Source organism: Manis pentadactyla, chromosome 9, assembly GCF_030020395.1.
Source record: "Manis pentadactyla isolate mManPen7 chromosome 9, mManPen7.hap1, whole genome shotgun sequence".
Taxonomy (NCBI): Eukaryota; Metazoa; Chordata; class Mammalia; order Pholidota; family Manidae; genus Manis; species Manis pentadactyla.
Genome location: NC_080027.1, coordinates 64,277,678 through 64,294,838, shown reverse-complemented (window position 1 = coordinate 64,294,838; position 17,161 = coordinate 64,277,678). Strand labels below are relative to the sequence as shown.

Genomic DNA, 17,161 nt, shown 5'->3' with positions numbered 1-17,161 from the left:
TACATAGTTCCCACCTCACAGCTCAGGTATGTAATCTTCAAGTCATAGATGACTATAAAAAATTTAGCTCATATAAGTAGACATAAAATGGGAGAAGAGAAGAGGCTCTAATCTCTACCCTCTGGAATGCAAAAGAAAAAAGATAGTGTCAACTTTATTGAGGGGAAATTAATATATTATAAATACATCCATTGTAAGTGTATAGTAAAAACTTTTGATAAGTGTATACAGTTATGTAACTATTTAAGAAATAGAATATTTATTTCTATTAAACCCAAAATGTTTCCAGCTCTTACTCAGATACCACTCAGTATCTTCACTTCCATCACTAGGCAACTACTGTTCTCCTGTAATGTCACTATAGATTATATTTATCCTTTCCACTGTTTTGTATCAATGGAACCATATAATATGCATTCCATTATGTCTGGCTTATTTCACTCAGCATGTTTCTGAGATTCATCCATGTTTCTGTGTGTAGCAGTAAATTTTCTTATTGTAGCAATAAATTTTCCTACTGTAGCAGTTAATTTTCCTATTGATTTATGAGCAAAATTTCTGAGTAGAATTTTATCACAATTTGTTTAGCTTTCACTACTTGGAGTACATTTCAGTTGTATCCAGTTTGTGGTAATTATGAATGTAGCCACTATAAATAGTTTTGTGCAATTCATTGAGTTGACAAATATTCTCATGGTCTGGACTAAAATATTTCATTCCTCTGGTCTAAACATCCAATAGTACAGTTTCTGGGTTGTATGTGTGGCTAATTTTTAAGAAATTTCCAGACTCTTTTCCAAAGTGGTCCTACCATTCTGTGTTCCCACGAGCAACATAGTACATTCCAGTTGGTTCAAATCATTGCCAACACATGATATTGTTATTCCCTTAAATTTTATCCATTTTAGTAAATGTATGGAAATATCACATTGTAGTTTTAATTTGGATTTTCCTGATGACTAATGATTTGCACATCTTTTCATGTATTTATTGACAATTGATATGCCTTCCTATGTGAAGTATATGTGCAAATATATTGACCACTTTGTGCGGGTAATTTTTGCTGTTATGGCATTGAGAGTACCATTTTAGTTAATATATTTTGATTAAATATACGCATATGAAGATTTCTCCTATTACTGGCTTACCTTTTAATTTCTTAATGGTTTCTTTTTTAAGGGCAGAAGTTTTCAAGTTAAATAATATTGAATTTATCACTTTAAAATTTATGGTTTGTATTTCTTGTGCCCTAAGAAATAGTTTCTTACACAAGGGTTGCAAAACTTTTCTAGTATATTTTGTTTAAAAGTTTATCATATGGAACAGATGGTAACTACATGTACTGTGGTGAGCATTTTGAATTGTATATAACTGTTGAGTCACTATGTTATACACCTGAAACTAATACAATATTGCATATCCGCTATATATCAATAAGAAATAAATTAAAAAATAAAAAGTTTATTGTTCTAGATTTCATATTTCATTCTATGATAAATTCAGAGTTAAATGTTGTGTGTAATGCAAGGCAAAGTTCTACATTACTTAAAAATATGTTGACATGTGGATATATAATTACTCCAACAAATATTTTTTAGGAGATTGTCTTTTCTCCATTGAGTTGTCTGCATTTTTGAAAGATCAACTGACTACCAAGATATGGAACCTATATTCTGTTCTACTGATCTGTAAGTTTATTCTTATGCCTTTACAACATTTTCATGATTCCTTTAGCTTTACAGTGATTCTTAAAATCAAATAGTTTGATTACTAAATCTTTATTCTTGGTTTTTAAGAAATCAGTATTTTTGGTTCTTTGCATTCCCAAAAAAATATTTGACATCATCTTGTTAATTTCTATAAAAATACCTAGGATTTTTGATAGGGATTTCATTGAGCATATAGATTGATTTTAGGAAGAATTAACATCTTTATTGAATTCCCAATTTATATACATAATATATCTCCCCATTTTTTGGCTATTTTTTGATTCTCTCAGCAGCGTTTTGTGGTTTTCAATGTATAGATCTTGTATATATTTTGTTACACATTTGATGGTATTATAAATGGTATTTTTACAATTAATGCTATTTGTTGCTAGTATACAGACATTGATTTGTTTTCTGTATATTGATCCTGTACTTTATAACCTTGTTGAGCTTAATTATTAGATCTAGTAGCATGTTTGTGGTTCCTACAGCATTCCTTACATATGCCAGTAGGTCTTCTGCATGTGAGTGAAGTGTTATTTCTTCATTTCAACATGTGTGTCTGAGGAATACATCTTCTAAAATTTCTCATGGTAATCCCTACTTATGTTATTCATCCCCGCATTGTAACAGTCATTCCCCTAGGTAACCCTTCTTTGAGGATGGGCTAGACCTAGTGGTTCAGTCCTAATGACTAGAATATGGCAGAATTGGTGGGCTATCATTTCTGATACTAAATTACCAAAGGCAGTGGCTTCTGTTCTGCTGACCCTCTCCCTCTCTCATTGAATCTCTTCTACAAAACCTATAGCCTTATGGAGAGATGTAATGAGGTAAGGACCTGAGAGTGGCCTTTGCCTAATAGCCAGCAAGGAAAAGAGGCTCTCAGTGCTATCGTTTGCAAAAAAAATGAATCATACCAAAAAACCCATAAGATTGGAAAAGAAACCTTCCCTAATCAAACCTTAAGCTGACTGAAGCCCCAGACAACTTTGAGTGCAGCTTTATAAATGACCCAGAGCCAGAAGTTACATGTCCTAGAACAGCTCTTTAAAAGACAAGACTACAATCCTCTTGTATAGAATTCAGGCAACAAAGATGTGGGTTGTAGAGTAAAATAGATTGTCATGTTTATGGAAAGATTTAAATCAAAAGCATAGCAAAACAAGGATGAGGTCTATGAAAATACACAGAGAAAAGATTCTGACATATGAATAGTTAGGAGGCTACCTGTGTTGTTAGTGAAATGATTAACTATTCACTTAAATAGAAAGTAACAAAAGCAACTTAAGTTTATTTAGGAAGAAGTTGGTTTATTATTTATTAAAACCTGTCACCAAAGTTTACTAACTGCTAAAAGAAATATTTTCTCAAATGGTCTCTTGTTATATAGAGAATGAACAAAAGACAATATAGGTGGTAAGCGAAATGAATGTGTGGATTTCAAAACCTGATGCTCCAATCCTAAGGCAGGGCATGCACTGTGAACCTGACACTTTCTGTTGCTTTTATAATACCTTGTGGATTCTCATGTTTATAAATTCACTTTTCCTTGAAAAGGGCTACTGCAAATCTTGAACTACTTTTTCAGCTTGTGGAATTAAACTAAGCTGGAAACATTTCCTCTGTAAAGAGAAAATGAGTATAATCAAGAGTAAAATGACAATTTCTAAGTATCTTGGCCACCTAAGTAAAAATAAATCAATGCTAGTTATTAAATTTAACTCTTCATGTACTCATACCTTTATTCATTACAGTCTCTAGAGAAGGAGAACTTATCAACCTATTTGGCCAACATTTAATAGCATAATATTTTAGGGTGAGAGTTGGACAATGGATTTCTTGCCTACCTTCATCTCATGCAGACTATTCTGACACTACACACTTTGTTACCCGGAGTCAGTGTGAGAGCCACATTGATGGGCCATTTCTAATTGGATAGGTTACGGCAAGGGTCCTAACCTCTAAAAAAGTTTTCAAGGGTATCTGGAAGTAATTTTATCTAGAGGGCAGGCCCTTTGCCAAGCAATCTATTTTCAGGTTTCAAAAAATCCTTGATGACTGAAAGCTTCTGCATCTAGAAATGAGGTTAAATTCTAGTCTCTTTCCCTAAAATAAATCTCATCTCTGTCTTGTACCTTACTGTGATCTTAACCTTTGTTGAAAAATACATTTTACCTCCTTTACTCGGGAGTTGTGTCTACTCTGATTTGAAGGGCAAAAACTATAACCCATGGAAATACAGTTATTGTGAAGAAACAGAGCTCAGAGCTTATAACACAGCAAAAAATGTTGGTAGTTTCCAGATACCTGACTTGGCTCTCTCCATTTATCCATGCATTTAAAGATGCTTACCAAGGTCTCATACTATGATAAATACTGCACTACAATGAATTAGACAAATATATTCCTGTCATCCATAAGCAAATATTCTACTGGGATATAAAGATATAGAACAGGGTGTTCGTGGAGCATGGAATGGGGAACTAACCTAATTTGTCAAATGTAAAGGATGATCTCCCTGCTGAAATGATAACTTGAGATCTGTCCCAGTTGCAGGAGTGTTTAGAGCAGTGTTCCAGGCAGAAAATGGCATGAGTAAAGACTGTAGGGAATGTCACGGATAGGAGAACTGGAAATCAGAAATTCCAGTTGGGCACATAAGGACCAAATATCAATTGTTAGATGTGGTTTGTATAAAAGGATCTGGGATGCTTACATATAAGCTCTGTTGTAAGGATCTTTTAGTAGCTCTCTAGTATAAATATATTGTTCCATACATTTAACCATTTCAAGCCTAGTCAGTTAGATAATTGGCATCACGAAATTCCAAACATGTGCTGATAGAAAAGGTTTTTTTGCTTGTTTACTTAGTTTTGTATTCACTCTTGAAAAACACTATCAAACATAGAAATGGCTTAAATGAACCATTCACACTTGGTGCTGAATTTTGAAAAAGTAAACAAATACAAAGAAGAGTGCACTTAACATAAAGAAGGCAAATAATAAACCTCTCTTGTCATTGATCAAAGGAATGTGTTTCAAAACAACTTCCCAGCACCAGTTTTACTCTAATAAAATAAACATAGTTGTAATTATAACACCCATTGTACCATAGTTACATAGCAGTTGCCATGATTAATTGGTATGTTCTTTTCAAAAGATAAGGGAGTAGCATATAACAATAGTTATATAGGCATTTATATATTCTAATATAGAAAGCTAATTACCGGCATTTATTATTATAACTCAACAAAACCCCCAAAATTTAATACAGAGAGATGCATATTAATGCATTCTCTATGACTAAAATCTTAAAAATACGAGAAATAACTGAATTGCACTTTATTATGAAAATGACACATTAATACAAGCAGTTATTAAATAGCCATTAAATATTTAATTATGAAGTCAAAGTTGAACAATGAGAGGAGGTGTGGGCTTGTTATCTAAGATTGTAAATTAATTTATATAATACAATGATTATATTTACATAAATATGTGTATTGTGCATAAGCATATGTCTCATCATTCTGAATACAGATGTAAAATTGTATCTAATTTCTAGGTCCATTATGAAGATTAAGCGTGATAATACATTTAAAGTGCTCGAGTAGTGTCTGGCTCATAGCAAACCTTCAGTAGATGCTGGCTATTATAGTTATTATTATTGTGAACGGACTTAAGTCAGTTTGACCTTCATAGTATTTGGACCCTTTGTAGTATATAGTAGTGACTCACGGGTGATTGGTTGCTATACAAAGCGTGCTCAACGGTACACAGTAGCATGAAGCTGCTTTTACGTGGTAAGTGCTAAATAGATTGTTGTTACAGTAATTACCAGTCACATAGCATAAGAGGAGGGTGGTAGGAAGCTGTGATCTCAACATCATTACCAGGGGATTTGCTTCTTTAAATCAAGTTATGGTTTAAGTTCTGCTGCACCCAGAAATATCTATTAGCAAGAAGTCACATATACAGGGCAGTATTTATACAACCTCTTCTTATAAACTTGGTAAAAATCAAAATTCTGTCTCAAGGAATTCCATAAGTACCTGGGGCAGGTTCTTTATTGTGGAAGATTGAGTGAATTTTTCTGGTTAGATCAGGCAAGGAATCCTCCTTTACATAGGAGGGCATACGTCCTAATCTGAGCCCCCAGTAAACGTATATACTCTCAGAGTGAAAACTGCTAAACTCACCAGATTCCCATATGCTTGGCTATCCAAAAATATAATATGTACAATATTTACACTTTTTCTATTTGTTCCATAAGCCTTATTATCACTAATATTATCAATGGAAAAAAAATTGTACTAACAGCTATATGGCAATTGACAGACATTGCAGGGAAATCCCCATAGCTATAGTTGAAACTCTCATAGTACATTTGATTAAAGAGTTTTTATCTATTAACTAACTTCTACAGTAGAGATGAGAACTAATTAGCACACATAAAAATACTGCACTGCCTACACTGAAGTGTTGGAAAGCAAGTTACAGATTATATAACTGTTGTAATTGTTAATTATTATTGTAATTATTTTTATAGTGAAAAATCATATTGCAGTTGGGGAATCTTCATAGTTTAATACTGAAGGAATCAAATCCATTACTTCTGCATAGTTATGAATTGAATGGAAACATTGTTCTATTTATAAGTTATATTTGTGCTAAAATTTTGCTTCTGCTACCTGTCCTAATGCTACTGAGCTGCAGAGGAAATTATCCCAAGAGTCTTTGTAGATGTTTTTGAAGAAAAGAAACTCTTAAGTTTCTGGTTTACCTGAATCCAGTCATTAGCTAATAGGAACCAGAATAGGTAAAATAATATAAATACCTGATGAAGATGCTGTTTAAGCTACTATAGACAGGGAAAATGAGATTCCCTTATAATTAGTTCAGAAGCCCCAGTACCAAGAAATTACACCTTTTAACACAAGATTATGCAAAAATCAGAAGGTGAGTAGGTGAAATAGGATTAGGACAAACTAGGGAAAACAAAACTGGGTAAAATCAGATCCATACAATTTTTTTTCTTTTTTTGCACCCATGTAATGGTCGTACCAATTCTCTCTCTTGAGAAGGTCCTCGGGATTAATATCGTTAATATTAGAACTTACTATTGTTTTGAAGAGTAGGATCTATCTCTTTATCTATTTGCTTCGATTTTTAAAAATTGTATTAATGTATTAATTCTGATTCCATAGAGCAAGTTCAGTCATTCCCATAGTGCTTTCTGGTAATTTTATGTGCCATTGGATTAAATATTCCTCTCTGGTGATTTTAATGATATATTTTAAGATTTCTACCTGCTTTTGGCAGCAATATTCTGGTGCTTCCAGAGGCTGATCATCAGCCCATTTCTTGCAAAAAAGGGGCTGTATCTGCCCTGTTCCTCTCTGGCTCTGCCTCTTCCTACACACCCTTTCTAATAAAGATGAGAAGAATGGCCTCAACTAACTTGTCCAAGGAGAACTCTCTCTCTCACCTGTGGGGTTTGCCAGACGCGCACATACCCCTCTGCCTTCTCACTTTCTGAGGTTCAGGCACCCCGCCGCATCTGGACTTCTGTGTTTTAGTGCAATACTTTAAACAAGCCTCTGAACTCTGCCTTTTTACTCAACCCAATAATATTCTCATTGAGGTTAATTTAAATAATTGTGTTAGGGTAAAGGGATTTGTGGTCCTTTTCTCTTTAGAGAATTGTCATCTCTCTCATTTATAATAAAAAATAGTATTAGGCTAAATAGCTCTCTTGAAATAGAAACCCTTGTACTTCTGAGGATTTTAGTGTCACCTACATAAGTTGTGGATGGATGCCTTCTTTAGGCTAACGGCTCATTATTTACTGGGTGACATATGGCGATAAGGACAGAGGGTTTGGTGCCAGAGAAGCCTGGGTTAGAATCTTCGTTCTGTCTCATACTGTTTTGGGGACTTTGGGAGAATTATTGGTTTATTTTGTGTCTTTATTTCTTCATCTGTAAATTGAAAATGGTAATAATGCCTATCTTCATTGGGTTGTTATGAAATGAGAAAATGCATTCAAATTTCTTGCCACATAATAAATATTTTAAAAATATCTTTACTAATAAATTATTTAAATAAATTGAAATATGTTACATTGGAAAAGCACTTTCTACTGCTAAATTCTCTATGCTAAAATAAACTAATGTAACTACCATACAAAATTATATCCTTGTCAATGACATTAAAATCAAGTTGATTAATAATTTCATTTTACTTTAATCACAGATTGATGAAAAATCCTGTAGGAATATATAAAGACTTGGTAGTAAAAACTAAATCAATGAATTAATCACTTTAGGTAATCAAAACAAATTTTAAAAGGCTGTATTTCCTTTGTAAAACCTAATATTGATTAAAAATAAAATCAATTAAATAAAATTATATAAATAAATGTTATTCTAAAGTTATGATGAGAAATATCTATAATTAATAATTTACTTCCTAAGTGGGTTTTATGGTTAATAAAAATAAAGCTAAAAATAATAATTTATATTCCCAGCTCTGTATTTTTTGTTGATGTAAAGATATGACTGTGGTTTGTGGAGTTACAAAGCAGAGATCTGATCACATCAAGGATGATGTTGGTCATTTCATAACAACTAGTGGAAACCTCTTCTGTTATCATGTAATCTCAATTCTAGTACATAAGCAACATGTTACAAAGCATGTGGAGTCTCCGTATCTCATCAGTGTTCTACTCAACACAGTCCCACAATTCATAAAATGAATGTGTCCCTGCTCAGCAATTCCAGAAAATGTAAAACTCTGCCCATATTTCATTTAAAATGTTATTTTTATTTATCTAAATATCCCATGTTTTATGAATAAAAATGATTTGAAGCAGCTTACAAGGAAAAAAGTAGTTCAACAAAAAGAACAATTAGGAAAGAAAAACAGAAAGGAAACCTTAGAAATCTTAGAAACCTGATCTAAGAGGTCAGCAGGAGCAGCGAGTACCCTTTTCATGGAAAGGCTGGTGGTCAGAGACATGGCATATTGTTCTCCCTTCCTAACAAATATGGTTAAACTAAGGCAGTTTAGATGTATGAAAGTGGAGAATTGATCAAGTCAGTGTTGGGGGTGTAGCCTGAAGGAGATGAATACTACCCACCTGTGCACTAGCTCATGTGAAATTCCAAGCTTCCAGTTTTCTACCATTTTTATATGGTTTTGATGACTGGGAATAATTATAACAACAATGTATTTAACATGTACTTTGTGACAACTTAGTGCCACTGTACATAACTGAGCATGTGGCACACGGCACAGCATTGGCACCCTATGTATACTAAACTTAGCTTAAATTCACATATTCATTTTTTTAACAGTAGTTAAGATGTCTTGAAGGAGAGAATCTGTTTTCATTAACACAAAAACACCACATGGGTAAATTATGACTGTGAATTGCAGCTAGAGGTGAAATACATTATCTATTTTGTTCTTATAGACTCTTTGTAATGGAATAGTAGCTTCATTTTATAGATGAAGAAATTAAGCCTAAGAAAAATTGAAAATTGCCCAAGGTCATAGAGCTAGTCATTGTCAGATTTTAGAATTGAGTCCAGATTATTCTAATTCTAAAACCAATATGTTGTACAAAATATTTTTTATTATGGAAATTCTAAACTCCTTCAATGTAAAAACAAACCTATATTGAATCTCCTGTACCCATCACCCAGCTATGACAACTGCTAATAGTCTTGTCATCATGCCTCATCTATAGTTGTATCCAGCATTTTTCTTCTAATTTATATTTCCCAGGCTCCTAATTTGATGATTTAAAAAGCCTAATTACAATATACAGTTGAACTGTAAGCTGCTTCCATTATTCATTTATGAAAAAGAAGTACATGAATAAACACATGAACTGGTTAAAAAAAAATGAGCCAAAATTGGTCTAATTGACTATTTAAAAAATAAGGAAGATAAAAAACAATACCAAACTAAATATATATACACTATGTATAGTATATAGTTTATGTAGTATGTGTGTGTGTGTGTGTATGTACACATATGTTTTCCGTGATATATGTTAATGTAAAAGGATAAAGTATGGAGATTTTAAAATCTTACCAGAACTGGCAAATGGGTTCTAACCACATGAGATTTTTAATAGCTATATCATCATATTTGATTTAAATGCAAAGATCAATCAGATGTATACACAGTAAAGATGGGAATGACCTCTGAGGTCATGTAGTCAATTCTTTACCTGTTATAAGATTGTGCTTTTTTTGCTTTTAAATCAGACAATATGAATCAATAGACTTATATAGGCATCATAAGAGGCAATGAGAGAAATGTTGTCCAAATTGTCTGCTAATCATATGTTAACTACTGAAAAGTCAGAGAGATGGTGTCCTCAGAGAGGTGTAGTTGTCTTCATACATAGAAGGTGATATTTCACCTATGATAAGAAAAACACTGGATTTAGACTATTCAATGAGTTAATAAAAGGTCTAATTATGGCAAGTGGAATTAACAGTGATATAGAAATGCGCACATAATTTTGTGCATCTGTTTGTTTACTTATTTGTTTGTTTATTTATTTATTCCTGTACCTCTTCCCTTAATTTTAAGAAGGTTTTTGTTTTTTTGTGTTTTTCGAGAGGAGGGAGCAGGTCTTCTGTCACTGTAGTGTTTCTTATGTCAGTGACTTTCTCATCTTCTGTTTATTTTTGGGAATCTCACTTTGGTCTCCTGTGAATAATACGCAGTAACAGATACAAGTTATGGGTGGGTCTGTGAAGATTTATGGAGCTCTTTCTCTGAGCAGCTCTATCCCCTGGAATACATCCCATATGCTCTACATGTTTAGTCTCCTCATTTGCCAAACTCTCTCTTGACAACTTAATGAAACCACTGTGTTCTGCTCAGACCCTCCTCCTTGTGCTGTTTCTCAGAAAGCATCTTTAGGCAGAAAACCAGGATTGATCCTATACGCTCACCTCATTTTTCTCCTTCTCCGAGAGATCACAGTCCCATAATTTTTATTTTTCAATGTTTGAGTAAAGATTCATAGACTTTTTTCCCCCAGTTTTCTTGTTATTTAGTGGAAGAAGGTAAAACTGGTGCTAGGTATTCTATTATGGCTGCAGCCATAACTTTTCTTTCCAAGTTTCAGCTGCTGGAGATCTATCTCTCTCTCTATCTATCATGTGTCTCTCTCTCTCTCTCTCTTACATGCACTGATTTAACAATACTTCCTAAATACAGTCTCCCTCGATCCCTTAGTTACAATTAAAATTAGACTTCATCCCCTTTTTCCTTATAGTGTTTATTTGTACCTAAATTATAAATGTTTGTTTATTTAGTTATGTATCAATCTTCCCAACACAAGTTCAAGGTATTTGCTGGAAGCAAGGAAAGAGTGTGGTGGAGGGACCTCTAAACCTAAATTGTGATATAAAAGAAATAATGCATTCATTTGTATGGCATTTTGCTTCAGTTTACACTTTGAAATCAGCCACAAAATCTTCTGGGGAAATCAAAACTGATTAGTTATTGAGTTTTGGAGGCCACAGGAACTTTTAAAATAACTGCCAAGATTGGGGCCATTTTGGAGTAGTCCCAATAATATAATGAATAAAATTTACAGTATAGCTGTATTTTATATTACCAAATGACCAATCTTGGACATTCCCAAGCATAAGGAAAAAATGAAATTTAATTTGATAAGGTGGCAAATAATGCTTGACTACTTTATATAATAAAGAATTTTCTCTATTTATGAAAAATAACATATACTAAGAAACACTGTATATAGATTATTTTTAAAATCCCTTTAAAAAAATAAAAACATATATATTTTAGGCTATTGGAGGTGTGTTAGAAGTGATAGTCATCCTTCAATTATAAATTCACCTCCACTCCATGACTATTTTACCTTCTATACGACATATATACAAAGTGGATAGTTAATAAAAGATAATAAATTGATTTGAAAATCTAGGGAATTAAACTTCAACTATGTAAACTGCCACCCTGTTGATTCTCAAAGTAGTTATATATCTAAAATCATGATAAAAGAATTATGTTTTCACTATATAAGGAGGCAATGATTAAAATTTTTAAATCTCATATTTAGATCTTTGACAATCTCATGAAAATTATGAATTCTTTGCTGGGGAAAATGCATGAATAAAATCATACAACATTTGCCTGTTATGCCAGGGAATTCCTTATTTATTCAAGAAGTGATACACTCTATCACTAATATTTAAAATGTACCTCAAATTATGTTGTTATTTGCTGAATAGAAGTCTAAAACACAAATAACTTTGTTCTTACTAGAATATTGGGCAATTAGAGATGCATTTGTCTTATTCTGTTATTGAGAGAGCAAAAATATAGTTTTAAGATAATAAATAATAATAACTATGGGGCAGAGTGACTTAATTTCATTTATTTAATCTATTTAATAAGCATTTAGTGCAATTCCACTATATGAGAAATATTGCAGTAGGTTTTAGGGATATTGCCATGAACAAAACAATCTTGGCTTTGCTTTGATAATTCTTGAATTGTACTTTGGGAAGATAAATAATGAACAGGTGAGCAAATAAAGATATACGTATGCATTTTTTACTACAACATGTATAAATAAAATATAGCATTGTAATAGAAAATCACTCTGGAGACCTGAAGGATGCGAATATAGCTGGTAAATCATACATAACAGGAGAGTTCCAGGCAGAGGAGACAGACAAACACCCAAAGGACCTGAGCTTGGGTAAAGTATGCCATCAGGAGCACAGTGGTGAGTGTGGGATCTCCCCATATAGTTTGAAAATGCATCAGAGATGGAGGCAGGAGGCTGATCACAGAATAGCATATGCCATGATAAAAGATTTTCTGTATTCAGAATCAAACAACGAAACTAGAAATATTGACACTTCAGCATTGGAAGCTGAAGCTACAAATACCCCCTAAAGAAATAAGTGATAATGAATCACATATGAACTCAGGTTAGCAGAGTATGGACCAGACCCAGAAAGTAAAAACATTGCAAAAGGAAGCCATGTAATACAGAGGGAAATGGCATAATACCTACATCCCTAGATTTGCCGTTTCCTAGCCAAACAGGCAGAAAGAAAGCCAGAAGAAAGAGTTGTCATGGAAACCAAGACAAAAAAGTGTTTGAAACCAAAAGAATCTTTAAAAATAAATACAAGCAGCCATGATTACTAATGTAGAGGGTGAAATAAGAATTTGAAGATAGATATGAACAGATGCATCATAGCCAGTAATTTAACCAATGGCACATCCAGCAAGTTGGAAGCTTCCACGGTTTATTAAAAGATTGGGACAAGAAGTCTTATAAACACCTGAAAACTAAATGTGATCAAAAAGAAGATAAAAGAGAGAATCTAGTATTTACTGATTAGGTACCCTGAACTAGGCATTTTGCATAACAGAGATTAAGAGCTCAGAAGTAATAGCCAGATTGCTTGTGTTCAGTTCTCAGCTTTAACATTTTATCAGTTCTGTGATCTTGAGCATGTTATTTACTTTCTCTGTGCCTCATTTTACTCATTTGAGAACTAGGATATTAATATTTACTATATCAGTTTGTTGTGAGTTTTAAGTATGCTTAGAATAGTGCCTGGCATACTGTAAGTACTTCACAAATACTATTATAACTATTATTTTTATTATTAAGTAAATATTATCATGTTCATTTCAATAATAAGGGTAAAGTGGTTCAGGAAAGTTAAGGTGAACTTTTAAAGGCTGTACTGTTTGTGTCTGGTAGATATTAAGAATCAAATATAGTTCTCCCAGTTCTGTAGCCCGTGGCCTTCTCTTGATCCCTTGCTGCTGATGGGAGAAGGGGAGATTTTCCTGAGGCTGCACTCAGTCAGCATGTGGCTGCAATCCCAAGATGAGGTGAAATTTTCATTCAAACCTCCAGATTGTTTTGAAGTAATTCCATGTATACCAAATTGATTTATACTGCCAAGTACAACTGTGTACACAGTTCTCTTCAGACCTGTGTGGGAGAGGTAAAAGGAGATAATTAAAATGTTATCTTAAATTTAAAGCAAACTCATGCACAGTGGTTGCAAAGGAGTTGCTTCCTTCCAAAAGGCATTACTCTGCACTTTAGGGTCTGTCCCAGTTCTTTCAGAGTTCAGAAGTCAGATTTTGCAGCACCTAGAGAGTGGATGTGGGTTTCAGGCCTGGAATAAACTGACAGTGACTAAGATCTGGAGACACATGTGGATCAATCCCAATCCTCCAGGGAAACTTCTTTGAAATATTAAATGCACTAACTGGCTCCTTAGCTCTTTGGCAAGGGTAAGGGGGGGAAAATGCAACTGTTTTAAATCATACGTTATCACCAAGAATACCCACTTTTAACTGAAGGAAAGTATGTTCAAGTTTTACTGAAAGAATTTGTATAATTACATGAAGTCTTTATATTTTGGCCTTATGTTTATACTTCTGTATGAGAACATTGCAAGTAGAATCTCTTTACACGAATATTAAATCATTTTTATGAGTTCCTCTAACAAACACAAAATGATGTGCTAATCTAAGAAATTACTAAAATATTGCTAAAGAGATCCTCCCTTATGAAAAATTTAAACACATGAACCAAATAACAAGCTCTGAAATGAGGACTGTCAGAAATCACGTTTCTCTCAGAACATTTGATTGGAAATTTAGTAGTATAAAAGGAATTCACAGCACAAAACCATCTAGGATTAATTAATTTTGCAGTAAATGTTAATTACTCCATATGTTAAATCTCAAGCCATTTTGAAAATCTGTAATGAATTCAAAATCAAGGTTCCAGTATCCAACTGTTAGGACAGCAAAAAAGAAACAGAGACATAATCAAATCAGTGTTTGATACTGTACTTTTGAAAATTTGAATATCAATAACTTATATGTCAAAAGATGAAGATGCTATACTGAATTAAAGCACCCCTGGTATCAATGCAGTATTTAACATAGGATCTATAACACACCCAACAAAGTTTGCCTCAGAGTTCCTGAAATAACTAAGTATAGTAGCATTATCTTGAATTTCTTATTATGCATTCCTAATATTAGTACTTCTCATTGATAGTTTATATCTGTTTGAATTTTAAAGAAAAACATGCATTTAATATTCAAGTACTGATTTGATACCACATACACTCTTTTGTCACATTTTATATGAATAAGGAAAGAATTGTTGCGTAAGGAATGAATTAAAAGGAATGAATCACTGACCTCTGGTATTGTCATTACACAAACCCTACTGTACATGTCTACAGAAAAGCAGACAACATAGCCATTGGTTCTGGTAATCAATTATACATACTAAATATGTGCATTTATACATAAATGTGTACTTAAGATATTTGGGCAGCCCCCTATCTAATGGTAAATGGAGCATGAGGTTTGGTGAGCTGGAGAGGTTTCATTTTCATTGTATTTCTCTATACATCTATTAAAAACATAGAACATTGGAGGTGAAAGGTATGCAGGATGGTTTGTGGTCCCCTAGATTACAAAGAGCATTCTTGAGAGGTCCAGGGATCCAGGCAAATGGCTCTGTGTCCTCTGTTGGTGGAGCTGCGGTTGGTGGAGGAGAGCCTGGCTCCCGAGGCGGGAGTGCGCCTCCACCTCCACCCTGCGAAGGTCAGCGTCACCCTCTTTATAGAACAGACTCCAACCTAAAATTTCCTGTAAATAAAGAAAACAATCCACATTTTAAATGACTGAGATCTTACCCCTCCTTTCATAGATGAGAAAATTAAAGGCCAGGAAGGTTTAAGATTCATTTAAAGTCACAGAGCTAGCAAGATTCAAAATTGATCCTCAACACGTGTATTTTCAAATTCTCCCTCTCTCCATCCCCTTCTCCCTTTCTCCTTCCTCCTCTCCCTCCCCTTCTCTCCCTCTCTCCTTCCCTCTCTGTCTGCTATTTCTTGCTATGGAAATAAAATTGAAGAAAACAATTAGAAAAGCAAGGAATTCACTCTATTCCAGAGGTACCGACTGCATATCCCCCAATGCTTGGATGGTTTCACCTGAAGTATCATCTCTGAAAGCTTCTAGTGTTTCCCAGGGATTTGTTTTGAAGGACTGAAGTCTGCCTCTGAGCTGATGAGGAGAGTGTGCTGGGATAAGTCAGCAGCGTCAGCCATTGTTTTAGGAATGAGGCCCACAAGGCCCTGAAGCCCTGAGCCCCGTTGCATTGCTTATTGCCACAGTACCAAATAATCAAATCCCGTAGTGGCTTAAGGTAACATACATCTGTTATCTCACATTTCTCTAAGTCAGAAGTCCGGGAACAGCACGGCACGGCCGAGGGCTCTGCTGTAAGATGCATGTTACAAAGCTGAGATCGAGGCATCAGCCAGGCTGCGATCTTTTCAGGTTGTTGGTAGAACTCAGTTCCATGCCGAGAACCCCGTTTCCTTTCCGGCTGTTATCAGACCCTCTCACCCCTTCAGCTGCCTGTGTTCCTCATCACATTTTCCTCTTCATTGTCAAGCCAGCAAAAGTGCAGAGTCCTTCTCACACTTTCAGTCTCTGACTTTTCCTTCTGCCTCCAACAAGAGAAAAGACTCTATTCTCAAGGGCTCATGTGATTAGACTGGATCCACCCAGATAACCAGAGTAATCTCCTTTTAAAGGTCAGTAACCTTGATATATCTTCAAAATCCCTTTTGTCAAGTATCAAAACATATTTATGGGTTACAGGGCTTAGGCCGTGGGCACCTTTAAAGGCCGTTCTGCTTACGCCACCAGTTCTTTGGAGTCCTTTATGAAAAATGGGTAGTTGCCTGGAAATCAAAGTCCGTACTTTCCAATCATGTTTATATATATCAGCTAGTAGGAAAAATATATGTTAACCCATAAATCCCCAAAGTAGACTATTTCAGTTCATACATTTTAAGAACTGCTACATAGGATAATATGTATGTATATATTATGTAATAGTATAGGATAATATATCAAAATCTTAATCTCTTAGCTATGAGGGATGTTGGCATAATGCACCATCTTCAAAAAACAATAACCTGAAGAATCAGTTTCTGTAATGCAAAGATCATCTAAATCATCTCAGTTGAATCAGTTGATGTACTGAGTCTAATGATTTTTAAGAAAAAGAAGGGTTGCTTCAGGTAAGAAGGCAGATAAATATCACTGTCTTTGAATGTCTGGCTTCCTACATATCCAACCCTTGGGTGCAAAGAATCAATTTGACATGGGTAATATAGAGGGAGATATAGCCCTTCATTAAGTAGAAAGTAATTAGGTTTCTAGGTATCTGTTAATACAATATGGGTTTACAAGATGATGATATTCTCCTCCTTTCCTCCTCCATAAAGACAAGACAGTTGTTAGGCTGGCTGTAATATATATTATAATAGAGGTATAGTATGTAGAGTAAGTGTGGAGATATTCTTCCCAAT

General features: G+C 34.2%; 1 protein-coding gene across 10 annotated transcripts in view; it reads left to right on the top strand.

The window, feature by feature from the left end:
• The window catches only part of LOC130684897 (uncharacterized), a 305,329-nt gene that overhangs the window by 197,967 nt on the left and 90,201 nt on the right, over window positions 1-17,161 (top strand). For 9 of the 10 annotated variants that reach the window (XR_008999262.1, XR_008999263.1, XM_057507488.1 and 6 more), the window contains one exon: window positions 1,599-1,688. The exons of the other annotated variant lie outside the window; for it this stretch is intronic. Coding sequence is in view for 7 of the 9 variants with exons in the window: in XM_057507488.1 (XP_057363471.1) it covers window positions 1,599-1,688 (90 nt within the window). In the remaining 2 variants the exon portion in view is untranslated. The remainder of the gene's footprint in view (window positions 1-1,598; window positions 1,689-17,161) is intronic. 10 annotated transcript variants of the gene reach the window in all.